The sequence below is a fragment of the Takifugu flavidus genome, chromosome 2 (genome assembly GCF_003711565.1).
Source record: "Takifugu flavidus isolate HTHZ2018 chromosome 2, ASM371156v2, whole genome shotgun sequence".
Classification (NCBI taxonomy): Eukaryota; Metazoa; Chordata; class Actinopteri; order Tetraodontiformes; family Tetraodontidae; genus Takifugu; species Takifugu flavidus.
In genome coordinates, this window is record NC_079521.1 from 1,690,508 (window position 1) to 1,712,691 (window position 22,184).

General features: G+C 46.0%; 1 protein-coding gene and 1 long non-coding RNA gene across 3 annotated transcripts in view; one reads left to right on the forward strand and one right to left on the reverse strand.

Moving 5' to 3' along the window:
* Positions 1–1,681: 1,681 nt before the first annotated feature.
* On the reverse strand, positions 1,682–2,779 carry LOC130521779 (uncharacterized). Its single transcript, XR_008949447.1, has 2 exons — positions 2,476–2,779; positions 1,682–2,132 (listed from the first exon to the last, which is right to left on the reverse strand). It is a non-coding gene; the product is annotated as an uncharacterized LOC130521779 (long non-coding RNA).
* Positions 2,089–22,184, forward strand: part of dpy19l3 (dpy-19 like C-mannosyltransferase 3) — a 35,059-nt gene continuing 14,963 nt past the window's right edge. Inside the window, exons 1-16 of one of the 2 annotated variants that reach the window (XM_057025573.1) lie at positions 2,089–2,236; positions 2,497–2,628; positions 3,820–3,947; positions 10,547–10,637; positions 11,796–11,917; positions 12,045–12,190; positions 13,063–13,186; positions 14,753–14,887; positions 15,101–15,232; positions 16,052–16,153; positions 16,292–16,365; positions 17,741–17,902; positions 18,794–18,910; positions 19,631–19,742; positions 20,159–20,215; positions 20,505–20,587. In XM_057025573.1, the coding sequence (XP_056881553.1) occupies positions 2,508–2,628; positions 3,820–3,947; positions 10,547–10,637; positions 11,796–11,917; positions 12,045–12,190; positions 13,063–13,186; positions 14,753–14,887; positions 15,101–15,232; positions 16,052–16,153; positions 16,292–16,365; positions 17,741–17,902; positions 18,794–18,910; positions 19,631–19,742; positions 20,159–20,215; positions 20,505–20,587 (1,706 nt within the window). In that variant the 5' untranslated portion in view covers positions 2,089–2,236; positions 2,497–2,507. Of the gene's footprint in view, positions 2,237–2,496; positions 2,629–3,819; positions 3,948–7,800; positions 8,815–10,546; positions 10,638–11,795; positions 11,918–12,044; positions 12,191–13,062; positions 13,187–14,752; positions 14,888–15,100; positions 15,233–16,051; positions 16,154–16,291; positions 16,366–17,740; positions 17,903–18,793; positions 18,911–19,630; positions 19,743–20,158; positions 20,216–20,504; positions 20,588–22,184 lie in introns of those variants that run through there. The other variant, XM_057025572.1, reaches the window with a different exon arrangement.

Consider the following 22,184-nt stretch of genomic DNA (forward strand, 5'->3'; position numbering starts at 1 on the left):
GGAGATATTCTGGAACAACCTCTGTCTTAAAACAGCCACGTGTTCAAGACAAAAAAAAAAGAACCTCACAAAAATAAAGCTCCTCCAGTGCAGCGACAGGCCAATTTTCCAACCGCCTGAGCAAAGAAGACGTGTTTCTGCAGCTGCGACACAGAGACAACACAAACTAGCACAGACTGTTGATGTTCTTCAAAGGCTCCTTTAAGTGGAGGGAACAGAAGACCGGTCGTAACCAGGCCAGGCGCGTTTAAAAATCACTCCAGTCACAACTTATACCAGTTGTTGCCGTTCAGCTCTGGGTCCGGGTTGCACAGCAGACGCCAGGAAAAGGATTCTTCCCCCCAAACAGGTGAATCCACCTGGGGGGAGTCAGAGATGAAGCCTCGCTTTCATGGCTCTTTCTGCAGTCTCAGCCCTGCGACAAGACGAGACGTTTAAAAATGAGAGCAAACAAGCGGCCAGATCTGGACTGGGAGCGAGTGTGACGATCAAAGAGGAAAAAGGCCACGGACCGTTGCCTTGGCAACAGCAAAAAAGGCTTTCTCCTCAAACACGACTTTATTTTAAAATCCAAGTCCGCTCCTTAAATATTGTTTGCAGCAATCTGAGGGGCTCACTTAGACAGCTTGTTGACCTTTTGATCAATTTGTGAGTATTTTTGAGTGGAAGTTTTTGATGAAAATTGCATTGCAAAAAAACCCGACCACGTTGGAGAACTGGCTGAACGGATTAAGCAAACATTGATTTTTGGATATAAAAAATCAGCTTTTACTGTATTTCCTTCCTCCTGCAAATTCCTACAGCTGTGTTGATCTTCAGACCCGGTTCTGGTTTGGGCTCTGATGAATGCAGTAACCACAATCAGCAGCTCATGCAGGAAAAAATGGTGACTGACTTGAAGGACATTAGTTGCACTGGTGCACATTCACAAGTCTCCGTGTAAATCAGATGTAGTCAAACACACCTGCTGCAGTCAGTAAACAGTCATTTACACCTTGAATCTTTATGAAAAGTATGAGACGATGATGGAATAAACTAATAAACTGAGATAAATCTCCCATCTCCTCACTAAGTTCCCTGATTGAGCAGCTCTTGAGTCCGATTATCCCAACGACACAAATGTACTTTTCAGTCGCCTCTTCTCTATTTAAAAGTGCACTTTTATCTATCAGGTGTTCAAGGAAATGCATCTTAAAACCCGACAAAACCTCAGCCGACAATAGAAGAAATCTGTCTTATCAAAACACTGTTGGGCTTCTTGACAAAAAAATAAAAATAATGTTGGGAGACGGCTGCTGTCAGAGCCAAATGATTCATGTTCCAATCAAAATGCGTTAATTAAGCTGTACAGATTATGAATCCATTAAAAACACCTCTAAACAAATTAAATATCCTCAAGATGAATCAGAAATATAAGCTGCGGAAGTTAAAAATAAAAGTTAGAAGGTCAGAATTACAAGATAAAAAAGATGGATTGTGAATCTTTAGAGGACTACTTTAAAATTGGCTTTACAGCCGATGAATCAATGGAGTCGTTCGTTAAATTCGCACAGAATCATAACGAGTTAATGCAGACTGAGAAAAAAAGAGGCTGAAGTGAGATGTCTGGTCGGTGACCTGGTTATAGGTGGATGCAGCACAAAGCTGGTTGAATAAAATTGTGACTGACTGAGAGAAACGGTTCACATATTACTACATTTATTGGATGTGAAGGTGTTGACCTGAGGTCAGGAAACAGGCTTTATGGACCAAGTTGCAGCTCAAACTTTGTCTGGCACATGATGGATGGATACAACTGCTACGTTCCACTGCCACACATGTCACATACAATCTCATAATTTTGACTTTGTATCTCATAATTATGACAATCTAATCAGTTCGTTTTTCGTTTGGCATAATTATGACTCATGTTTGTATATTTTAAGGTCATTTATTTTTTTCATTTTTGCATTTCATTTTATGTTTTTTTTAAACATTTGAATTAGATTATTCCTTTTTTTACTCTCATTTTTTTTTACCGAACGATAAATCCAAAATCTTTTCAGAAACTTTTATTTTGAAGGCAAACCTGCGCTACTTCCGGGGTAGCGTCCTGGTTAAACCCGGTGCATCCCGGGAAAAAAAAGCGGATTCTGCGGGAGGAGGGAGATAAGAGAAAACATGAGAGGAAAAAAAGAATGGATAAAAGAGAAAAATACGGATGTAGATGAGTGTTGTCGGACAGGTGTAGTTTAAGGTAGGTTCTGAAGAACATCCGGTCGCTTCCTTTGATGATCAGCCTTCTGATAAACACCCCAGTGATGATAACAGGCTTCTACAAGTGCACTCGATGCAGCACAAAGCATGTTCACCACCTTTGCAATGGTGCCAGCACAACTAGCACCACAGGAACAAGGAGCTTCTGTAGCCGGATGACCGAAGCCCCTTGTTAGCTTCGAGCGTGTGCGTGTGCGCGGATGGTGGTCAGATACTCACGTCTCCTCCGTCCTGTCGCAGGGATCGCAGACATGACGAGTGTTCGACAGAGGAAGGGCAGCAGGGGGAAGGAGAGCCAACCTCCAGCCGAGCCTCATGCACAGCCAACCATCTGTTGCTCTGATCACCCGCCCGAGAGCAGCAGTTTCCTGGGTGAGTGGACCTTCATCCAGCCGCTGCAGCTCCTCAACCACCGGGAGGGGGGGGCGACATCTTTGCATCACCATCCTCCTCCTCCTCAGTATCATCAAGCCCTCACTGTGTTCTCTACAACACACTAAAACAAGGCCATCCTCCTCCCCTCTCCTTCCCTCCTCTCCTCTCCTCTTCCTCTCCTCTCCTCTCCTCTCCTCTCCTCTCCTCTCCTCTCCTCTCCTTCTTCTCTCTCTCCTCTCCTCTCCTCTCCTCTCCTCTCCCCTCCTCTCCTCCCCTCTCCTCTCCTCTCCTCTCCTTCTCTTCCTCTCCTCTCCTCTCCTCTCCTCTCCTCTCCTCTCCTCTCCTCTCTCTCCCTCTCTTCCTCTCCTATTCTCTCTCTCCTCTCCTCTCCTCTCCCTCCTCCCCTCTCCTCTCCTCTCCTCTCCTTCTTCCTCTCCTCTCCTCTCCTCTCCCCCTCTCCTCTCCTCTCCTCTCCTTCTCCCTCTCCTCTCCTCTCCTCTCCTTCCTCCTCTCCTCTCCTCCTCTCTCCTCCCCTCCTCTCCTCTCCTCTCTCCCCTCTCCTCTCCTCTCCTCTCCTCTCCTCTCCTCTCCTCTCCTCTCCTCTCCTCTCCCCTCCTCTCCCTCCTCCTCTCCTCTCCTCTTCTCTCTCCCTCTCCCCTCCCCCTCTCCTCTCCTCTCCTCTCCTTCTTCCTCTCCTCTCCTCTCCCCTCCTCTCCTTCCTCCTCCTCCTCTCCTCTCCCCTCCTCTCCTCTCCTCTCCTCTCCTCTCCTCTCCTCTCCTCTCCTTCCTCTCTCCTCTCCTCTCCTCTCCTCTCCTCTCCTCTTGTCTGGGGTCAGGCCCTGGGATTCTGGAAAGCACCTTGAAACAATTTTGATTGTAACAGACGCTATATAAATAAAGATTGATCTGATTTGACTACAGCTGCGTGGTCAAATCCCTTAAAATAAATTTCCTTTCCTCATCCTTTGATTGAGCAGATGTGAAAGCCACTCGCTTCAATCTCGGGGACCGAACAGAGCTGTAACAGGCTCCACTTTAGGTGTATTGGTCAGTAAATGAATAAATATTGCTACGCAGGTCATCTGCAGGACCCTCATGATTCTAACTGTCCCCTGTCTTTCGCACGATAGCATTGTTTAATGTTAAATGACAGATTCACAGCAACAACTTGATGTTTCGCTCCTCCAGGCGACTGGTCGTGGAAGGCAATAATCTGGGCGGCGTTGGGTCTGTCGGTGTCCGTCGGCCTCGGGCTGCTGTGTTGCATCTACGTGGCCACGCTGCACGAGAATGACTTGTGGTTCTCCAACATCAAGGTAAATCTGATCCGTACAATCAGACACGAGTTCATTGTATTCAGTGTGATTTGATCATTTAGTACAAGTCGACCCCTGAAGCACCTGATCACCACAGCCCTGAATCTACTGGATTCAGATCTGGTGACTGGTGGAGGCCACTGGAGTCCAGTCACCTCATTGTCGTGGTCCAGAAACCAGTGTGAGATGATTTGTGACATCATCCTGCAGGAAGTAGCCATCAGCAGATGGTCCACTGTGGTCATGAAGGGACAAACATGGTCAGCAACAACACTCAGGGAGGCTCAGTTGATGCTCAGTTGGTACTAAGAGGCCCAAAGTGGGCCAAGAAAACACCCCCCACACCTGAACCATTGATACCAGGCAGGATGGAACCATGCTTCCATGTAGTTTACACCACAGCCTTGGTTGCAACCAGCGGTTATTGATATTACCGCTGCCTTTCTTTCCCAGTCGAAGATCCCAGTAGATCAGCAGGTTCTAAAATACCTCTAAAGTCCCTTAAATCCCCCATTGAGTGTAGGCAACATTCTTGAAGGGTTAGAACCACAACTTGGGTCCAGTATCTGACACTTTTCAGTTGTGTCTGTGTAGTATACATTAGCACGATCGTGGATTTGGACCAGTCCAGATGGAAATTGTGTGTCATTTAAAGAAAGCATCCAGAGAAAATAAGGGGGAATTCTGGTTCACTTGTCTTTCTGTTTGGGGTGATAGCTTTTCCGTTCTCAGGATGTGATTGAGTTTTAGGCCTGTTAAACGAATCACATCATGTCCACATCCACCGTGGGGACTGACGGATGACCGCTGCTTTAATGGTGCGTTCGGCGCTGTGCAGGAAGGGAACATGGTGACCTGCCAGCCTGGGTGTATTTAGAATCCCAACACCTGAGGTAGACACAACAGCATTCCCTCTGGATGAGATGGCGTCTGCTGCCGGACGCCTCATTAGTGCCAAAATGAATGAGAAAACACTTGGTCATCGCTTTGGCCTCATTTAGGAAACCAGTAAAGTCGTTGGACTCGGCCATAATTTGAACGGACTCGATTATTAGCTCATAAGGAATGCAGTTATTTCTATTTCAAGAGGGAATTCCTCCCAACATTGCACACAAATCAGGTTGGCATATGTTTTTTTTCTTATATTATTGACTTTTAGCTGTTTTCTCATCCAGATTTATTCATTCTGTCTGCCTGCCTGTCTGTCTGTCTGCCTGTCTGTCTGTCTGTCTGCCTGTCTGTCTGTCTGTCTGTCTGTCTGTCTGTCTGTCATTAAAATTGTAATGAACTTATCAGTAAATGTTGATCATGGGCCCAGGAAGGTCTCATAGCCAAGGGGCTTTGATCATTAAGCAACCTCCGATGCTCCACCCGGGGGGGGCACACTTAGGGCTCCGCCCCCTTTAGACCTCAGCCTGGTCTGACAAAGCCTCAGAGATTTTTACTGGATCTCCAGCACATGTAAGGCTTTAAACCTTAGCAACAAAAGTCCAAAAATAATCCTCCGTTGAACTGGGAGCCGGTGGAGTGAGGTCAGACCAGATGTGGTCGAGGCCACGTGCACGTGAGGAGACGGGCAGCTGTGACCGAGCTGTAGGTGACTGGTCAGCACCAACGTACGAGGAATAACTACAATCAAGCTGTGCTGGAACCAAAGCAGCGGCGACCTCTTCAGAGTCTGTGGGAGGCAGATAACCTTTGACCTTTGCCAGAAGCCGAAAACAAGTTGAAAAAAGCTGTTTTTAACGGCTGAACCGACCCGTGGGTCGAATTCCAAGGCGCTGCCGAGGGTCACGCCGAGGTTTTTGACAGGAGGACAAATATTTGAAGTGAAAATCTGAGCAGTTTGTCTTTTTATTGTCCAGATTTAAGACATTTAATTAATTTAATTAAGATTTAATCCCCCCGGATGAGCTGGAAGAAGTAGCTGGGGAGAGGGAAGTCTGGGCTTCTCTTCTTGGGCTGCTGCCCCCGCGACCCGACCCCGGATGAGCGGTAGATGATGGATGGATGGATTTAAGACATTCTTTTCCACCCGTACTTTTTTACACACTCATTTAATAGTTGCAGAGAGTCATCACAGTTTATTTTAAAGGTAGAAAATCTTCCTGTTTAACCTGTACACTTCCTTTTAATTTGCCCCCCCGTCTTTGAAGGAAGCCAACCCACATCTCTCCATGGGCCTTGATTCTCTAATTGGAATCATAGTCTGTAATCTGCCACTGATCAAATAGCAACATGTGGGGGCAGATAAACTCACTGAAGACATTCCAAGAACAACGGGAGTGTTTGTTTTTGCTGTACCTGCTTGGCGGAGGTCCGATTGCTTTGTTCCCAGCGTTGAAAATGTATCGGTAATCTGTTTCAGCTCTTTCCAAGACATGAATCTGGTAAAATCCACGGTCACACCTCGCTCTGCTTTTGCATAATCCCGTTAGCAAAGCCAGGACGCGCTGATTAAAAACCCCACCTCTGCCTCGCAGCACGCACAGATGCCCCAACCGAAAGACCAAAAACATCAGACCGCATTTGCCTCCATGTTTTTCTGATTCCACTCTTAATTGTGGATTAAGTCAGTGCTTATTAGACTTCTGAAAGACATGCTGTGTGCTTGATCTCATGCAGGGTGTGTTCTAACCTCTTAACATCATGAACAACAAGTAGAGCCTAGCCCCACGTTCCCCAGGATGCTGCGGGCTTTATCGCCGCCACGTCGACTTGTGAACCATTAAAAGCTGATGTAACGTGCATAAATAGTTCAATAAACCGAGTGTGAAATGGGAACAGATGTTCTTTTCCATTTAGCTTTGTGCAACAGATGCCGTAAGTTGCACTTTGAATTCAACCGAAGCTTAATGCCACTAATTAATACTAACATTACGCGCACAGATTGTTGTATTTGTTTTAAACCAATTGGATATGCAGAAAAGACAACTGGAGCAGGGGCAGAGGCCCACGGAACCATCTGGAGGTGTTTCTGCGTGGCTCCTTCAGTCACAGGACCTCCCTGGTGCAGGACAGAACCCAGCTGGAGGTCCTCTCTTTCAGCTGCAACCAGCGATTAGCGCTGTAGGCTAATGTGTGATGTCATCGGTGCAATCATCACTAATGAGCGGGAGTCCTGCCTCTTACCCACTTATATTAATCCAGCTTAACTTGTTCATGGATTTCTGCCGTTTAGGGCAATTTCAACACAGAGTTTGATGATCCAGTCCAGTCCAAATGGCAGTGGAGCACTAATTTAGCTGTTAGGCGTCTGTCACGGTGCCAGGAGATGCTCCCTTTCCGTGCGCTGCTTCCTGCTGCGCTCTCGGCCGGGATAGATGAAGTCTTGGGTTTCCTGCCCGTAGAGAGTCATTCCCTGGCTCTTGCTCACTTTTCCACTCGCTGTTTATCAGCCACATGTGCTCCCGTGTGGTCGAATAGGATGGAAAAGACCGTGACACATGCTGGAAAGTCATTTGTCAGCTGGGATTTTTGCCTGCACGATGTCGAGACTTTGTTGTTCCTGTTGCTGGTTTGGTCAGCCTTTACTTCAGGCTGTTGGAATTATCCGTGGTTCTGTTTGGAGAACGATCTCTTTGACCGGAGCAGGATCTCGTTGTTTGTTCTCTTTTATAATATAAACGCTGCTTAAGGGTTATTATCACCAGTCGGACGCAGAAATGCCTCATGGAGCTAATTGCAGATATGCAGTCATAGCGTACGAGTTCCAGGTCCACAAGCGCTCAGGCAAATGTTCCCTGTATTTTCCAGATGATGTTCCAGCATGTTCTTGCTACGCCCAACCCCCGGCCCATCCTATTCTTTCCCTGTGTGCATGTGTGTTTTTATAGACGGGTCACCAGTCGTTAACTCCCTCCCACTGGCGGCTCCAGTTATCTCCAGAATTTTCAGATATTCACAGCCCCGTGGCTCAGTCTCATTTGGACGGGAGGCTTTCATTTCCGAGGCTCCACTGAGGATGCTCGAGTTTGTCCGTATTTGGGCTCTGCGCGGCCTAAACCAGATGGAGGATGCGGGAAGGCCTCTGCTGGATGGACCCCTTTCGAGTGGATTTTTTGAGCACAGCATCAATGGGATGGGAGTTGTTCAAAGATCCATAAAGAAGAAACGCTGAGGACGGCAGAGAAGGAGACTGTTGCCTTTTAAGAAGGAAGCTTTTAGGGTAATAGGCAGTTGGTGAACTCTTTTACAGGGCCTCCCCTCATTGACCTTCATTTAAACTAAGGATTAGCGACCTCATCTCGGTTCTTGGTGAAACGCCAAGGCTCATTTTGCCTCGAGCAAACTTAAAAGATGGATTGGAAAGAAAATCAGCTGCTCAGTCCCTGAGAGAAAACTTTTGCATATTTCCTTTGGCGAGGAACTTGAAGCGATTAAAAAAAAAAGCTAATTTATTTGGAAAGACTTCAAGGAATAAAAAAGACCAACCGCATTTACAATTATTGACGTGATGGACGTGGATTAGCTCCGTGGTGCCACCCAGAAGCATGCTGTTTACCTACCTGGATTCACTACATCAAAGCATCCCCGACATTTTTCGTCGTTTCCGTCTTTTCAAGTGATGGTTCTTCGTAAGAGAGCCAAGTCGTGCGAGCCGCCGCCTGGCGTGGGCCTCTCTGAGAACGCTGGAGCAGAAGAGCGACGCAGCACTAGCGCACTATGGTCTGCGAAAGGGTCTCCAGCCACATCAGAGGTGGACAGCAACAGAAGATCCAACACTCGCTGCAAGTCAGAACTGTGGCCATGGCAACATTTGGTTTCCATAGCAGCAGGGCTGTTGCTGGCTGGGCTGCTGGCATCTACTCAAGCCTGGTGTGTCAATTCTTTACATGAGAACCTGCTTTGGTTCTCAGAGCTCACGGTAAGAGTCACCCGAGACGCGCTGCCCGTCCGGGGAAATTACGTTCTTCGTTATTCTCCGAAGAAAGGAGCGTTTTCCTGTTTCTCAAGCGTCGGCGTTACAGCGTAGGAAATTCAGACGGGTCGTCGCTTTCAACGTGGATGAAGGTTTTTTTGTTCAGTAAATGTGGGAGCCTTCCTGGCTAGAGTTTGCATGCTCTCCCCCCCGCCTGGGGTTCTGGACGGGTCCGTCTTCCTCCCACTGTTCAAAAAGGGGACGAAGCACATCGGCGACTTCAAGTTGCCCCCGGGTGTGAATGGTTCTATTTGCCTTTCCATGCTGGCGCTGCGATGAGCTCGTGATCAAAAGGATGTGTGGCTCCTAGCGAGAAGGTTCCGGGTTTGAATCCCAGGGGTGCCAGGAACTTTGTTGTGCGGAGTTTGCATGTTGTTTCCGAGTACTCCGGCTTCCTCCCACAGCCCATTAATGGAAAAGCAACTCCTCTAAAAGTGGTTCATAAGGAGGGGTATAAAGAACCGCTTTGCCCTCTACTGGTAAAAGCCAATTAGAGCAGCGCGTCCGCGGTGTAATTGTGTCGCATTGTGTTGTTTTTAAAGTTTGGATCATTCAGACATAAAGCCATGATGTATTTAATGGTTTTCTTTTACAGTGCAGAAATCTGAACATTAGTTTGATCAGAGACCCCTTTCCTGTAGTGTATCCTGTCTGTAGGCAGTCGTCAAACACGGGTATATAACATCGGGGGTTGCTTAGTAATCAAAAGCTCTGCTGTGAGCTTTGGATTATTAAAGGTTCATCTGGTATCTGGAACGTCAGCAACATTTAGTGAGCTCATTAGCAACACTTCCTGAGGATTTCATTCAAATCTGTTCATATTGTTTTGACTTATTTTGCCGACAGACACACTTATATCTTAAACTTACCTTGGCTGAGGTAATAACAGAATTAAAGAGCCTTAATCTGCTTTATCATCTTTAATATACAGCTATAGAAACAGCTGGGATATGAGTGGCGCTGGCATTTGTGTCTACAATAGATGCCAGGTTAGAACAATAATAGAATTTCCAATCATGGTATTTGTCTGTCTTTTTCTAAGTAATAAAATATGTAGCATGTGGCCTTTTGAGGACAAACGCTCATTCCTCTAATTGCTTTTGTGTATTATTTTGAGTGTTTTAAACCTGCCAGAGCGATTCCGAATGTTTAGATATTGCATCCATTTCACCTATGATTGTATTAAACAGAGTTTTTTGTTTATTATAAGGATAGTAGATTTGGTTTTCAACACATAGTAAATGTGCTAAGAGGATTGTACTGGTTGTTTTAGGGAGCTGCAGCTGCTGCCATCAATATTCACTGAGGCCATTTTTCTTTTCTTTATCAAATCGAATTCTACAAATCTAGAATACAGTCATGGCGTTTTTAATTTGAATTATCAGCGATTTCTGTTTTTGTCAGTGCCGTCCACAAGGACTACTTTCCTGCAGCCATTTTCCCGTTTTTTTGGACAGTAATGTTACATGACAAGCGGGTAAATCTAGTCTAACGACGTTTCCCAGTCTTAAGCTCCCAAACTGCTCTACCTGGCTTATAGTGGCACTGATGAGGATTACCAGGGTGTGAGATGCTTTGCTTGGGTTTCTGTCATGTTTTACCAGCATTTATGTGATCTCTATTACAGAAAATGGAACCGTCTGGCTCCAGTTAACCCCATTTTTGGTTGTCCCCTCAGGAGGTGGAGCGAGAGATCTCCTTTAGGACAGAATGTGGACTGTACTACTCCTACTTCAAGCAAATGCTGCGAGCTCCATCCGTACAGCAAGGTATCCATTTTCTGTGGGGATTTTGGTTTATACGCCATTAGTGAGCAGCGGCAGTATTAGCAGTAACCAGGGAAACTATAAGAATTATGCAATGAATGATCTGTGTGGATCTGAAACCTCCCTCCTGCTGTTTTAGCAGCATTGCTGGGCCTTTTTTATTATTATTATTGTTTTTTTTAGGATATGTTCACTGAATCCTAATCTTATTTTTTTTTAAAAACAGCAATTCAATCAATTTGCATTAGGCCTGCAGCCAAACACAAACATTGCTCCTAAAATATGCCATTTATACCTTTTAATTCCCTTATAACAATTAGAGCTCATCACTTTACACATCTATTCACACAAGTCCTGTTTCTCTTTGTAAAAGTGAAGAAGCAGATGAAAGACAGGAGTAGGGACCGGGTATAAATGGTGGAATTAGCAAATCCAGCGCTCATGTATGTGTTCAGATGTTTCCTAGCGTAGTCCCCTCCCGCCTTTCTGCAAGGTATAAAACCTAATGAACCATTCCTAAATGGCGTGGGTTGGACTTAATTAACCTTTAGAGGAATAGGAGTGAATATTTAACATTCTGAAGCATTCACTTGTACAAAATCTGCATACAGCAGAGGAAAAAAAATGGGGAAAATGTCTAATTATCTGTGAGGAAGTTCCTACCTAAATCCTTGCTGATGGAGACAAATGCTGTCCTGTATTAGTTTGTGTGGACTGGACCAAAAAGAAGCATCTTTGCATTCATATATATTATCATGAGCAGATGTAAATTAGAATGTTTGGAACTAGTTGTGGTCGTGCAGCACAGGAAGTGATGTCACCAAAGGAATCGATGAAGGGGATCTGTGGACGAGTGCACCGATGGTTCAGCGTTCTGCTTTTAGCAATTGAGGACTTTGATGCAATCAGAACCGTGTGTGGTTTCAGAATTTTGGAAACATAACTGTGATGTTTTTATTGGTAAACAGAAAAGCTCCCTCTTAAAGCCCCTGGGAATAAAACACTTGGTGTGTGTGAGACATTTGAGGACACTTTGGTCCTGACAAATTCAAAGTCTGTTTGGGGGCTAAGACTTGGTTTCAAGGTTGAGGTTAGGGAATATATAATGGCCATGAAGGTCCTCACAAGTACAATGAAGTGTGTGTGTGTTTTCTTTCATAGGGCTCTTTGAATTGACCAACGACAACTTGACAGAATCCAAGAGGACAATTAATCTCCTCCAACGAATGAACATCTACCAAGAGGTCTTTTTGAGTGTTCTCTACAGGTTCTTGCCCATCCAGGTAACTCGACACTCTCACCATTTATTTACAACAGACTTGAAGCAAACATCAATAAACGCTAAACTTTAGAAACACCTCCAAGCTCCCAAGTGCCTTACCCCAACCTTGGCCTCCGTGTTTGTTCCAGTCATATCTGGAGCCGGTGTATTTCTACATCTACACCGTGTTCTCGCTCCAAGCGGTGTATGTGATCGCCCTGTACCTCACGGCGTGGCTTCTCTCTGGTTCCTGGCTCGCTGGGGCGCTAGCCGGAGTGTGGTACATTCTCAACAGGTGAGTAATTTACCCCTAAAAATAGATGTATTCTCCAAATAAGAATCCTCTTCAGTCAGAAGTGGACAGTGTTATTTCATGGTCATTGTTTTCCTTGAAAACCAGGGAAATACAGCCACTTATGAGTGGGAAAGTCAGGCTGACAGAGTCGTGTTGCCGGGGTAATTTCTACACTCAAACTGTTGCCTTCTGGCCCAGTTTGCACTTGCTCCTGTTTGTTAAAATGAGAGAGGTTCAAAGGTCAGTTTCTCTGCCAGTTTTTAATGATAAGATGGCTGAAGGGGTGTTTTCAAAGACCACTCTGGGTGGCTGTGGAGAAGATACTAGAGAGCAACTAAAGGCTAATGGCCCACATTGCTATCAGGGGTGGCATTTACCAATAACATGCCCTGTGCCACCATTGACAGCTGTATTTTAAGAATAAGTAAGATATTGAGTCAGAAATCTATGCTACCAGGGTCTGCAACGATGATATTTGTAAACCAGGCGTGCAGTCAACGGTAGGTAAGCTGAGCCCGACTGAAGGGGCAGAGCGGCCTGATGGCACGGAGCGGACCCAGCAGCTGCATGGGGAAACGCGAGGGGCAGAAGGTCATCGTCTGACTGGACAAAAGGTGATCTCGGCACCATCAGTCAATACCAAAGGTCTGCCATTGATCAAATACTGGCTCAGGGCCCCTCACTCAGCACCAGATCAATAAAAGCCAGGGAACCAGACAACAACCATGCAAACCACTTCCATACCGGAAGGGGTCTTCTAGTTGTTTAGCTAGTTTATAACAGCTGTGAGGTTATTGTTTTATTCCTGTCCAGCCTTTGGGCTACATGTGTCGCACAGGCAGGTCCTTATTTTGTGTCTCTCTTCTTTTCAGGGTAGATACAACTCGTGTGGAGTTCACCATCTCCCTCAGAGAGAACTGGTCTCTGCCCTTCTTGGCTCTACAGGTCGCGGCCATCACCTGCTACCTCAGGCCGCATCTGAGCGCCCTCCAGCAGGTACACACCAGCCCACAGTTGTCATATGATCAAATAAAAGAGTCCAAGGTGACGAATGGGCAAGCTTTAGAAGCGGGAGGGAGGCCTGTGATTATCTGTTCACCATTTTCCCTTAATGAACAGAGTGTTTCCAGAGCAGGATCCAGAAGGAGCACTGGGAAAATGGTTGCGTCCACGGCTAAAAGAAGGTGGAAAAAAATATGGATGACCATTCGACAAACACAAACTGAGTCAAAAAAAATAAATCATCTGATCCAGCCATGAAAACAGAATCTGTGGACATCAAATAGAAATGTGGATATAATACAAAGCGTTTGAGGAAAGAAACCACCCGAACACTTTATTCTGACAGCGTTCCCACCTAGCTAGGGCGGCCACGGTATGGTGCTCTGACATTCTCAACATTAAAAATGAAGGTTTTCTTGCTTTAACAAGCCCCCGGCTTGATCGTTGGAATGCCCTGAACATTCGAGTCAGCCTGGCTTCCCTCTCCTGGCTGCGGCTGCTTCAAAGCGCTGCCGTTTGTCGTCTAACTGGCAGCTGGAGACAGGATCGCCTCACCTGTTGCTTGTTTCTCTGGACTGATGAGACGCTCCACAGCGGAGGGAGGGATTTTGCCATGGCTGCTTCCAGACTGGAGAACAATTTATGTCCCCGATTTATTTATGATTTCGCACCTTCTTCTGAAGGAAGGGCACATGAAAGGCAGGACGGGGCCTCCGTAAACACACCCGAGCGGCCCCCAGGCGGTGAGTAAGGCCACGTGTGTCTTTTGGTTTTGGTTCAGAGCTCCATCTCCACACAGTCAGACTGATCGTTCGGGTTCTTGGGTCTCGCTACGGGCTCTTCGGGCCGTTCTTCGGGCCTCACGGGTCTCATTTCTGCTCCAACATGCTGCACGCGTGCGAGAGCAAAGCGCGTCAACACCGATGTTCCTGTTTTAGGTTTCACTGTAAGAAATAGTGAAAATCCCTGAGCATGACTTCCTGTAGCCGCTATAGCTGCGACGGGGCGCACACAAGTCTCATCCGTCCTGGCGAGACCTGGCCGACCACTCCTGGGGCACCACTGCTCCCTCCTCTCCACTTGTGAATAAAGGCTCTGATTTTAGTTTGCAGAAGATCCAGTTTGTTTACTCGGGTTTTCCTCAACTAACATTAACATTTTTGTAATGATCTGAAACATTCAAGAGTAGCAAATATGCAAAAAAAAGCACTGCGTGTTTTTATCTGTTGGCAATTTTAATGTTTTACGTATGTAAAACCACCAATTAGGACGTTGTAAAGAGCTGCACAAATAGGGACGGATGGAATCAGCATTTTATTTATGCTAATCTTAATGTCCACTTACGCTGAACGAAAATGGTTCCTTCCTAAATGGTCCAAACCTTTGAATGAAAGCGGGACGGCCGCTCAGGTTCTTCCTTCTGCATAAATCATGAAAAAGCATCTAATTCTTTTAGCCACCGGCCATAAGTGTGACATTAAAACCGTTTCCAACTCTACTCGTTAGTGCCGATAGTTGAACCAACTCCTCTCTCCCGTCTCGCTCTGTTTCCGCCCCCAGAAGGTGATGGTGTGGTTGATGTACGTGACGACCTTCTCCTTCTGCCTGACGTGGCAGTTCAACCAGTTCATCCTTCTTGTTCAGGCTCTCGTCATTTACACGCTTGACTGCCTCGATTTCTTGACAACTACGCAGGTATGGCTACGATAATCGCCGGAAAGACCCGAAGAATAAGTCAAAATGAATTCCTTTCAGCCCCTTTGAGTGAAATAACAGACTTTATTCTTTCTAAACCTTTATATTTGCTGTTGCATTAGTGGGGGTTCAGGGCTCTAAAGCTTTTAATCCTTCAGGATGTCACAGGAATTAGCATTTTCTGCCGTTAATTGTGAGTTTATGTTTGCTTAGGTGACCACTCTCTATCTCACTCAAGTGAGCGGCCTGCTGAGTGTGTGGCTCCTCCAGTTCTGTAACTCCATGCTACTGGGGTCACTGGTCCTGAGCTTCATCATGGCTGCGCTCTTCGTTAGACGCTGCCAGGTTGGTTTCTCTCTCACAGACTCGTTTTCCCGCTCGTCAGGTCGTTTGTTGGGTCACGGGAACACTTCTAGAAGTCACCTAATGTGACAGCGCTGGCGCACATTTGAAGGTTTTCTACGCGGCCCCTCATTTCCACACATCTGGCACCGACCAATGAATGAGCCCCGTTGTATTTCTCAAATCAAAAGATTAAAATAACGACCCAGAAAGGAGCTCGCGGCAACACTTTAACCTGCCAAGTGATTATTTCTGAAATCTGAAATATTCAATTCCAGCAAATCCAGGGAAGTGAAGCGGCGCGACAGATCGGCTTTTTTATTTTCCAGTGAATAATTCAGCGGTGCAGGAAATCATCTGTGAGACTCACCTTTGACTAGTTTCCTCAGGAGTTTATCAGCTAACTGTCAGGCATTAAATATTAACAGCTGCTGTCTCCTCACTTTTCAGGCCGATATGTTTAAATCATTGGACACAGGAGGCAGCAGCTCCAAACACTGTGGGCCTGGAGTTTTGGAGATTCAAATCGTATATTTAGACGGACATTACAATTGTAATGTCTCCATATTATTACCCGTCCAAAGAAAAAGGGCAGGCCTGCCTAACTCTCCCAGGAATGAGACGCTTTCCTGCCCACCTTAATGTTGATGAACAGTGAACAGCCCCCCCAAAACTGCCAACTGAGTTAATTGGAGGCTCCATTGTCACTTGGGAAAGCGAAACATTAATACTCTGTAGTGTCCCAGGCTCAGGAGAGGGCCCACGGTGAGGCTGATGGTCCGTCCGTCCTCTTACGGTGGATTTTATGTCTTTTTTTGGCAGCCTGCTCTGAAAACGGGGAGCCTGCTGGTTCGCCTGGCCAAACTGCTTCTCCACACCGCCCTGGTCCTCCTCCTCACCTTCATCATCAACTACCTGGCCAAGGTGCTGCTCCTCTCTCGCTCCTCCCATCCTTTTCCCGCAGCTTCCCTCTTAATCAAAGCTTTAACGACATCACGTTGTGGTTTTATCTTATGCTTTTCTTCTAAATTTTCTCCATCGCTGCTTGTGCTTTGTTTACAGACAATTCTGCAACTGAGGTCCGATGAACACATCTATAAATTCATCAAGTCAAAGTTTGGCCTGGGGCTGACGAGGTAGGCCCCCACACACACACACACACACACCACACACACACACACACACGTTCTGCTTCTGTGTTTGACCAGCAGACCGCTGACGCGCTCGCGAGCGCGCAGGTGTACGCGACCTCGTCCCATCGTCGCCCCCAGAGTTGATCCCGCATGAGTGTATAATTTGCAGAGGAGCGGCATTATTGCGTGTGTGAATAATAGATGTCGGGGCGACGGCGGGTCCTCTCGTCCATCACACACTTGCGTCCGTTAAGCAGCTCCTGGGTGGCAGATAAAACGGCTCACGAGCCAAAGTCACACAACCGGCCCTTCAATTATTCAGGAGGCTTTGCAGTGTGCAACACTCACTGTGCTTTATCTCCCCTCGTCCTGTTGCTCTCGCTCGCTGCTCGTGTTTCCTCCCAGACTGCATCATTATTTTAGTTGCTGGCTTCTGTGTTTTGCGAGACCTCAAACCTCAGTTCAATTACTTAGTCACTGCAGCTTTTTATTACAGGCGGTAAGTAGTGCGCGCGGAATTAAGTGCGCGCTTATGTTTGTTACATTCATGCCTTATTAAAGTGATAAATTCCATTTCTGTCCATTTTTTCCTTGTTCTTTATCGAGCCTCACATAAAAATGGAGGTCCGCTTCGTTTGCCAACGTAAACGTCCATCTAGAAATCAGCCTCGTCCACCTTTATGTGTGGATCCTGATCCTAAGGCAGGGGTGGGCAAACATTTTGATTCGTGGGCCACAATGGGTTCTAACATTTGACAAAGGGGCCGGACCAGGAGCAGATGGATGGATGGAGTGCTTTGGTAACCTCACCTCATTGGAGAAAAAATACACATCTTGGGATATGGAGAAAACATGTGCTTTAATTTCAAATGAAAATGAAGAGAAGCATTACAACAAAATATCTGACTTTGGAATGAGTCTTAAAACACTTAAAATCAAATGAATAAAATGTGCCTTTTAAAAAAAATTAATAACCATTTCTATTTTAAAGCACTGAAAGTTCTGTTATCCTTCAGGATATCACCATCACTCTCCTCCTGACTGTCTTTTTTCTAGTGGGAAAACACCAGAATTGCAGTGAAAATATAACATTAACAAGGTTTATTCATTTAATTTTTCAAGTTTGGCGGGCCGGATTAAAACGTTTAACGGGCCGCGTGTGGCCCCCGGGCCTTAGTTTGCCCATGCCTGTCCTAAGGTGTTTCTTTAATGCCGTGTTGATCGTCCAGCTTCATCTCAATAGGAACACTTAGATCCTTACCCTAATGTGAAACAGATCCTAAAATGTGCCCGTATTAACGAGAGGAAGTGGGCATTTAGTAGAAATCCATGGAACGCTGGTGTGACATCTTTTTCCCTTTTCTGACGCCTTGGTCAGGGATTTTGATGCCAGTCTCTACCTGTGTGAGGAAGCCTTTGGTCTGCTGCCCCTGGACACCCTGGAGCGGCTGGCCGGCACCCTGCTGCTGCACCCGTACGGCCTCGCCCTGCTGCTGCTGGGGGGCGCCATGGCAGCGGCTGCTCTGCACAGCATGAAGAGGTGACCACCTCTTAGCAAATATGATCCTCTTATTCTCTCCACGCTTCTCGTTCCTGCCTCCATCCACGGTGAGATAAACTGATCATCTACTACCACCGCGTGATTGGATAGTTTTAATGACAATAACAAGTTAAAAAAGAACCAAAATAGAATATGCAGACCAATAATTCTTGGATGTTTCCATTTCTTAAATGGCCCAAATGGACATTATAAATAGAAAAACTTCACAACTCTAGTTTCAAATGATCCGATTAAGTTCCAACATCAGAGTTGCATTTATAACTCATTATCCTAATTGTAAAAGCGTAAAAGCGCTCTTGAATTTACAGCCTCGACTTCATAAGAGCAAGTCGGGGAAACTTTTTGAGCTTTGACTGAATACGTTTGTCCAGCGCTTGGCCCGAATAAAGGCGGGTTCGCTTGAAAACAAAGCAACGCTGTTCAAACATTCCGCCTGATCCTCCCGAAGCTTCACGCGCCCGTGGGGCGAGGTGAGCGCCAGCACGAGCTCCTCTCATTAACACATCATCGCACCCTCCGGAGAGCTTAAACTTGAACCTCTCTCCGCAAAGAACCGCTTGTTTATTATATCTAATTTCAGCCATTTCATCTCACGAGCATTTTCCATTTGTATTCAAGTGGAAGCCGTTTGTTGCACAAGGCCGAAATCATTGAAGTGACACGAGCGCCTGCGGGCGTCTACCTGCTTCTTTGTGCTGCCTCCTGCAGACAGAAATATTGGTCCCTGCGCATCACAGCAGCTTGTACGCGGTCTACTAATGAAATGGGAATAGCAGCAGCTGAGGAGCTGCTCATCAGAAACACTCTGGAGCAGCAGCCTGTCATGTTTTATGGATCAGGGTTGTCTTTTGTCTCGCTGTCCCCCGGCAGGTCGACGGGACGTTCGCCCGAGCAGAAGCGAGGAGCGCAGGAGCTCTTCCGCCCAGATGTGGCCTACAACCTGCTGCACACCCTCTTCTATGGGCTTCTGGCTTTTAGCACTATGAGGTGAACATAAACACGTGGACACACCCGCCTGCGGGTCCAATCTGGTTTCATTTGCTGTTCTGGGTTCTTCAGGTGAACCTCAGTATCTCCTGATTAGCCTAATATGTGTTGAGGTGCTGAGCTCATCCAGCACCAACAGTCCATTTTCTAAAATTGAACTGAGGAAATTATCTGGAGATTAACGTCGGGGAGGTCGTTTAGTTGCTTTTGCATGTTGTTTTCTTGTCACATAGAGTCAAATAAACTAAATTCTGGATTTATTTTACCTTAGGGGTGTTTCGAAGCGGCTGGTGCCCTCTTCCATTTTAACGCCGTCGTCAATAGAAAACATCAATGTTTCACGCCGTGCAGCCTCACGCGTAGAGATTTAAGTGCTGATTGGGAGATTTTCACGCCGGCGAGCCAGAAATCGACTGATCCCAGAGCTTTTTCTAAGATGCTGATGAAGATCGAGTAGCAAAAAGTGCAAAGAGCCACATATTTCTGCATCGCAGCTTCGTTAAATTGAAAAGCAAATTAATGTGTTTCCGCCTCCGCCGGCTTCACGGCCCTACCTGTCAACAATTTTTCAGATGATTTCACTCGCTCCAACTGGGACAAAACCAGCACCTCCGTTAGAAATGTGGGCCCGGGTTCGACTCCCCCAGTTCACTGGTGTCTGGTTTGAATGCGATGTGCTCTGCTCATGGATTGAACATGGTGTGGTATTGTTTGTTCCAGGATGAAATACATTTGGACCGGCCATATGTGTGTGGTCGCAGCCTATGGTGTGTGTGGGAAGGAGGCATGGACTCTGCTTCTCGGCACGCTCCGCTGTAACAGCAAAATTCTGGTATGGCTCCATAACAACTGAACGTTTAGCATAAAGCAGACTTTTGGATTCTGCTCTAACATATTCTCACCCTTGTTTATTTCACTGTATCTTTTATATAAAGTAGGGGGTTTGCAGAACATCTGTACGCAATAAATGTATTTTTTGTGCTTTTGTGTCTGGAAAGCAACATTAAATCAGTGCAGACGAACGCCACCTTCACGACCCCTGCCCTGGTTAAACCACGCAGTTCCTGTGGTGTCCGCTAGGTGGCAGTGTGGTCTAACCTGACTGTAGCCTGATCAGCTAATGAATGATGCTCACTATTAACCATTATCTGGCTCTGCTTCTCTTCATTCTTATGTACATGTTTGCCTAAATCTGCTCTGGTAAAATGCTGATTGTGATTTAGTTCTAACTGTTTCTCTCATTTCCAGCTGAGACTCGTCAGATGCGCCGTTCCCCTGGTGATAATCAGTTACCTGTACTATAAGGTAAAAGCTTTTCTTGGTGCATTGTAGTTGTCGCACTTGGAACTTTGTCATTACGCAACTGAGTTTGTGCAAATGTGCCGGGATGTAAGCAAATGTGGAAATCAGATCAAAGGAAGAAGCACAAAATCAGTCAATTGTTGTCTCCCGCGTCAACAGTCAACTGGTTTTCAGATCATTTCTACCCATTTCTCTAATTGATCAAGATAAACGTTAAACGGTGGATTTAATTTTCTTCTTCGTGTATTAATGAGCTATCATTCGCAGCTTAAATTCAACTGTTTTCTTTCAGTTCTGGCCCGTGTTACTGGAGGAGGTATCAGAGCTGAGGGAGTTCTATGACCCAGACACTGTCGAGCTCATGACTTGGATTAGGTACACACACACACACACACACACACACACACACAAACACAGCATACTAGAGTAGATCTGATTAGTTTGTTTCTGGTAATGAGTTTTTTTCCCTGATTTCCTGGTTTATTCCCTCTACAAGCCACACATCTCAGCCCGTGTGTCCGTGCGCGTGTGTGTGCGCGTGTGTGTGTGTGGTGCTTCTGATAATGAGAGCCGGTGAGTTGAGGAGTCGACTTGGGCGTTTCTGAAAAGGACCCAGCTGTTGGCAGAGTCCTAACACGCGCTCCGTGGCTGCGCTTTGAAAAAAGGTGCATCTCCACGATCGGGATTCGGAATTTCTCTGTTCCGTAGCATCTGTGTGTGGTTCCGTTTCACGTCTCCGAGCGTCATTTTCTATTCATCTGCCTGGCAAATTAGGCTCGTGTGTAGAAACCCATGTCCCAACGTAAGCGGACCGAACCAGAGAGCACACGTCTGAATATCCAGGCGTTCTCTTCTCATTCTATATCTGCGTTCCGCATCGTCTTTGATGGTCTTACGTCCACGTTGTCTTCATTCTGTTAGCCTCTGACGTTAGCTTAACGATGTAATTATATTTCTGGTCGAGATCACACGGGTCTAAATTTAGTTTGTACAGTTTCCATTATTTTATACGTGTGTTTACGGCTGGTTGAAATATACAGGAAGGAGAGGATTAGAATTAATGAAGACATTATTTCAGTGTTAAATGATTGAAGAGCGCTTCTTTTCTGGCTTTTGTCAGCTGATTTTAGGCTGTAAGTTTAGATTTTGTCTGACTGGGACCAGTTGCTACGTCATAGTTAAGAGACAATGGTTTCCAGCTGCAGTTTTTGATCATTTGTCACAACTTTTCGATGGATCTCTCCACAAAGACATTTCTAATGAAAGAAACGATCCTTTCAAAGATCAAAGCAGTCGGCTTTTTACATAATTGTCATTATTTCATCCCATCATCAGTAGGACCGTGAAGTAGAAACGCACACTGTTGCTTTAATCCTGCTCGACAGATAGTGAAATGGCACAGAGTGGGGGGGGGGTTGAGTGCATTTATGTGTGTGACATGGGTTCTCTTCCCTCCAGAGCTAATCCCATTAAACTGGGAGGATTAGGGGCTGCCTAGAGGTACCTTGAGCAGGGTGGGGCACACGGCTCCTGCTATTGTGCTAATTACATTTCAGATGTGTGATGAGGAAAACTCTCCTCGTCTAATGAATGAACCACGTGCGCTCTCTAGTTACTCCCAACCTTTTGATTGCAAAAATAAGGCAAATTGCTATAATGTGTCAGTGCCGCCGTGTCCTCTAGTGTCCTCTCATAACAGAATCTCACTAATAAGAGCGCTTATTCTTGGGCAATAACTCTGAATAATTAGCATTTATGGAGTAAAGAGCAACTAAACAATAAACTGCAAAAGAAAAGACAGTTTTTCCCAACAAAGGGATTGAAAGTGGAGCGAGAAGAAGCAGTGGAGTTCAGTCTGGCCTTTGACTTTAATTCGATTTAGAATTAAATGGGATTAGATTCAGTAAAAATAATTATTAGGAGCGCTAACGGCGTGTGTTCAGGCCAAGTTTAGCAACAGGTTGATGGAATG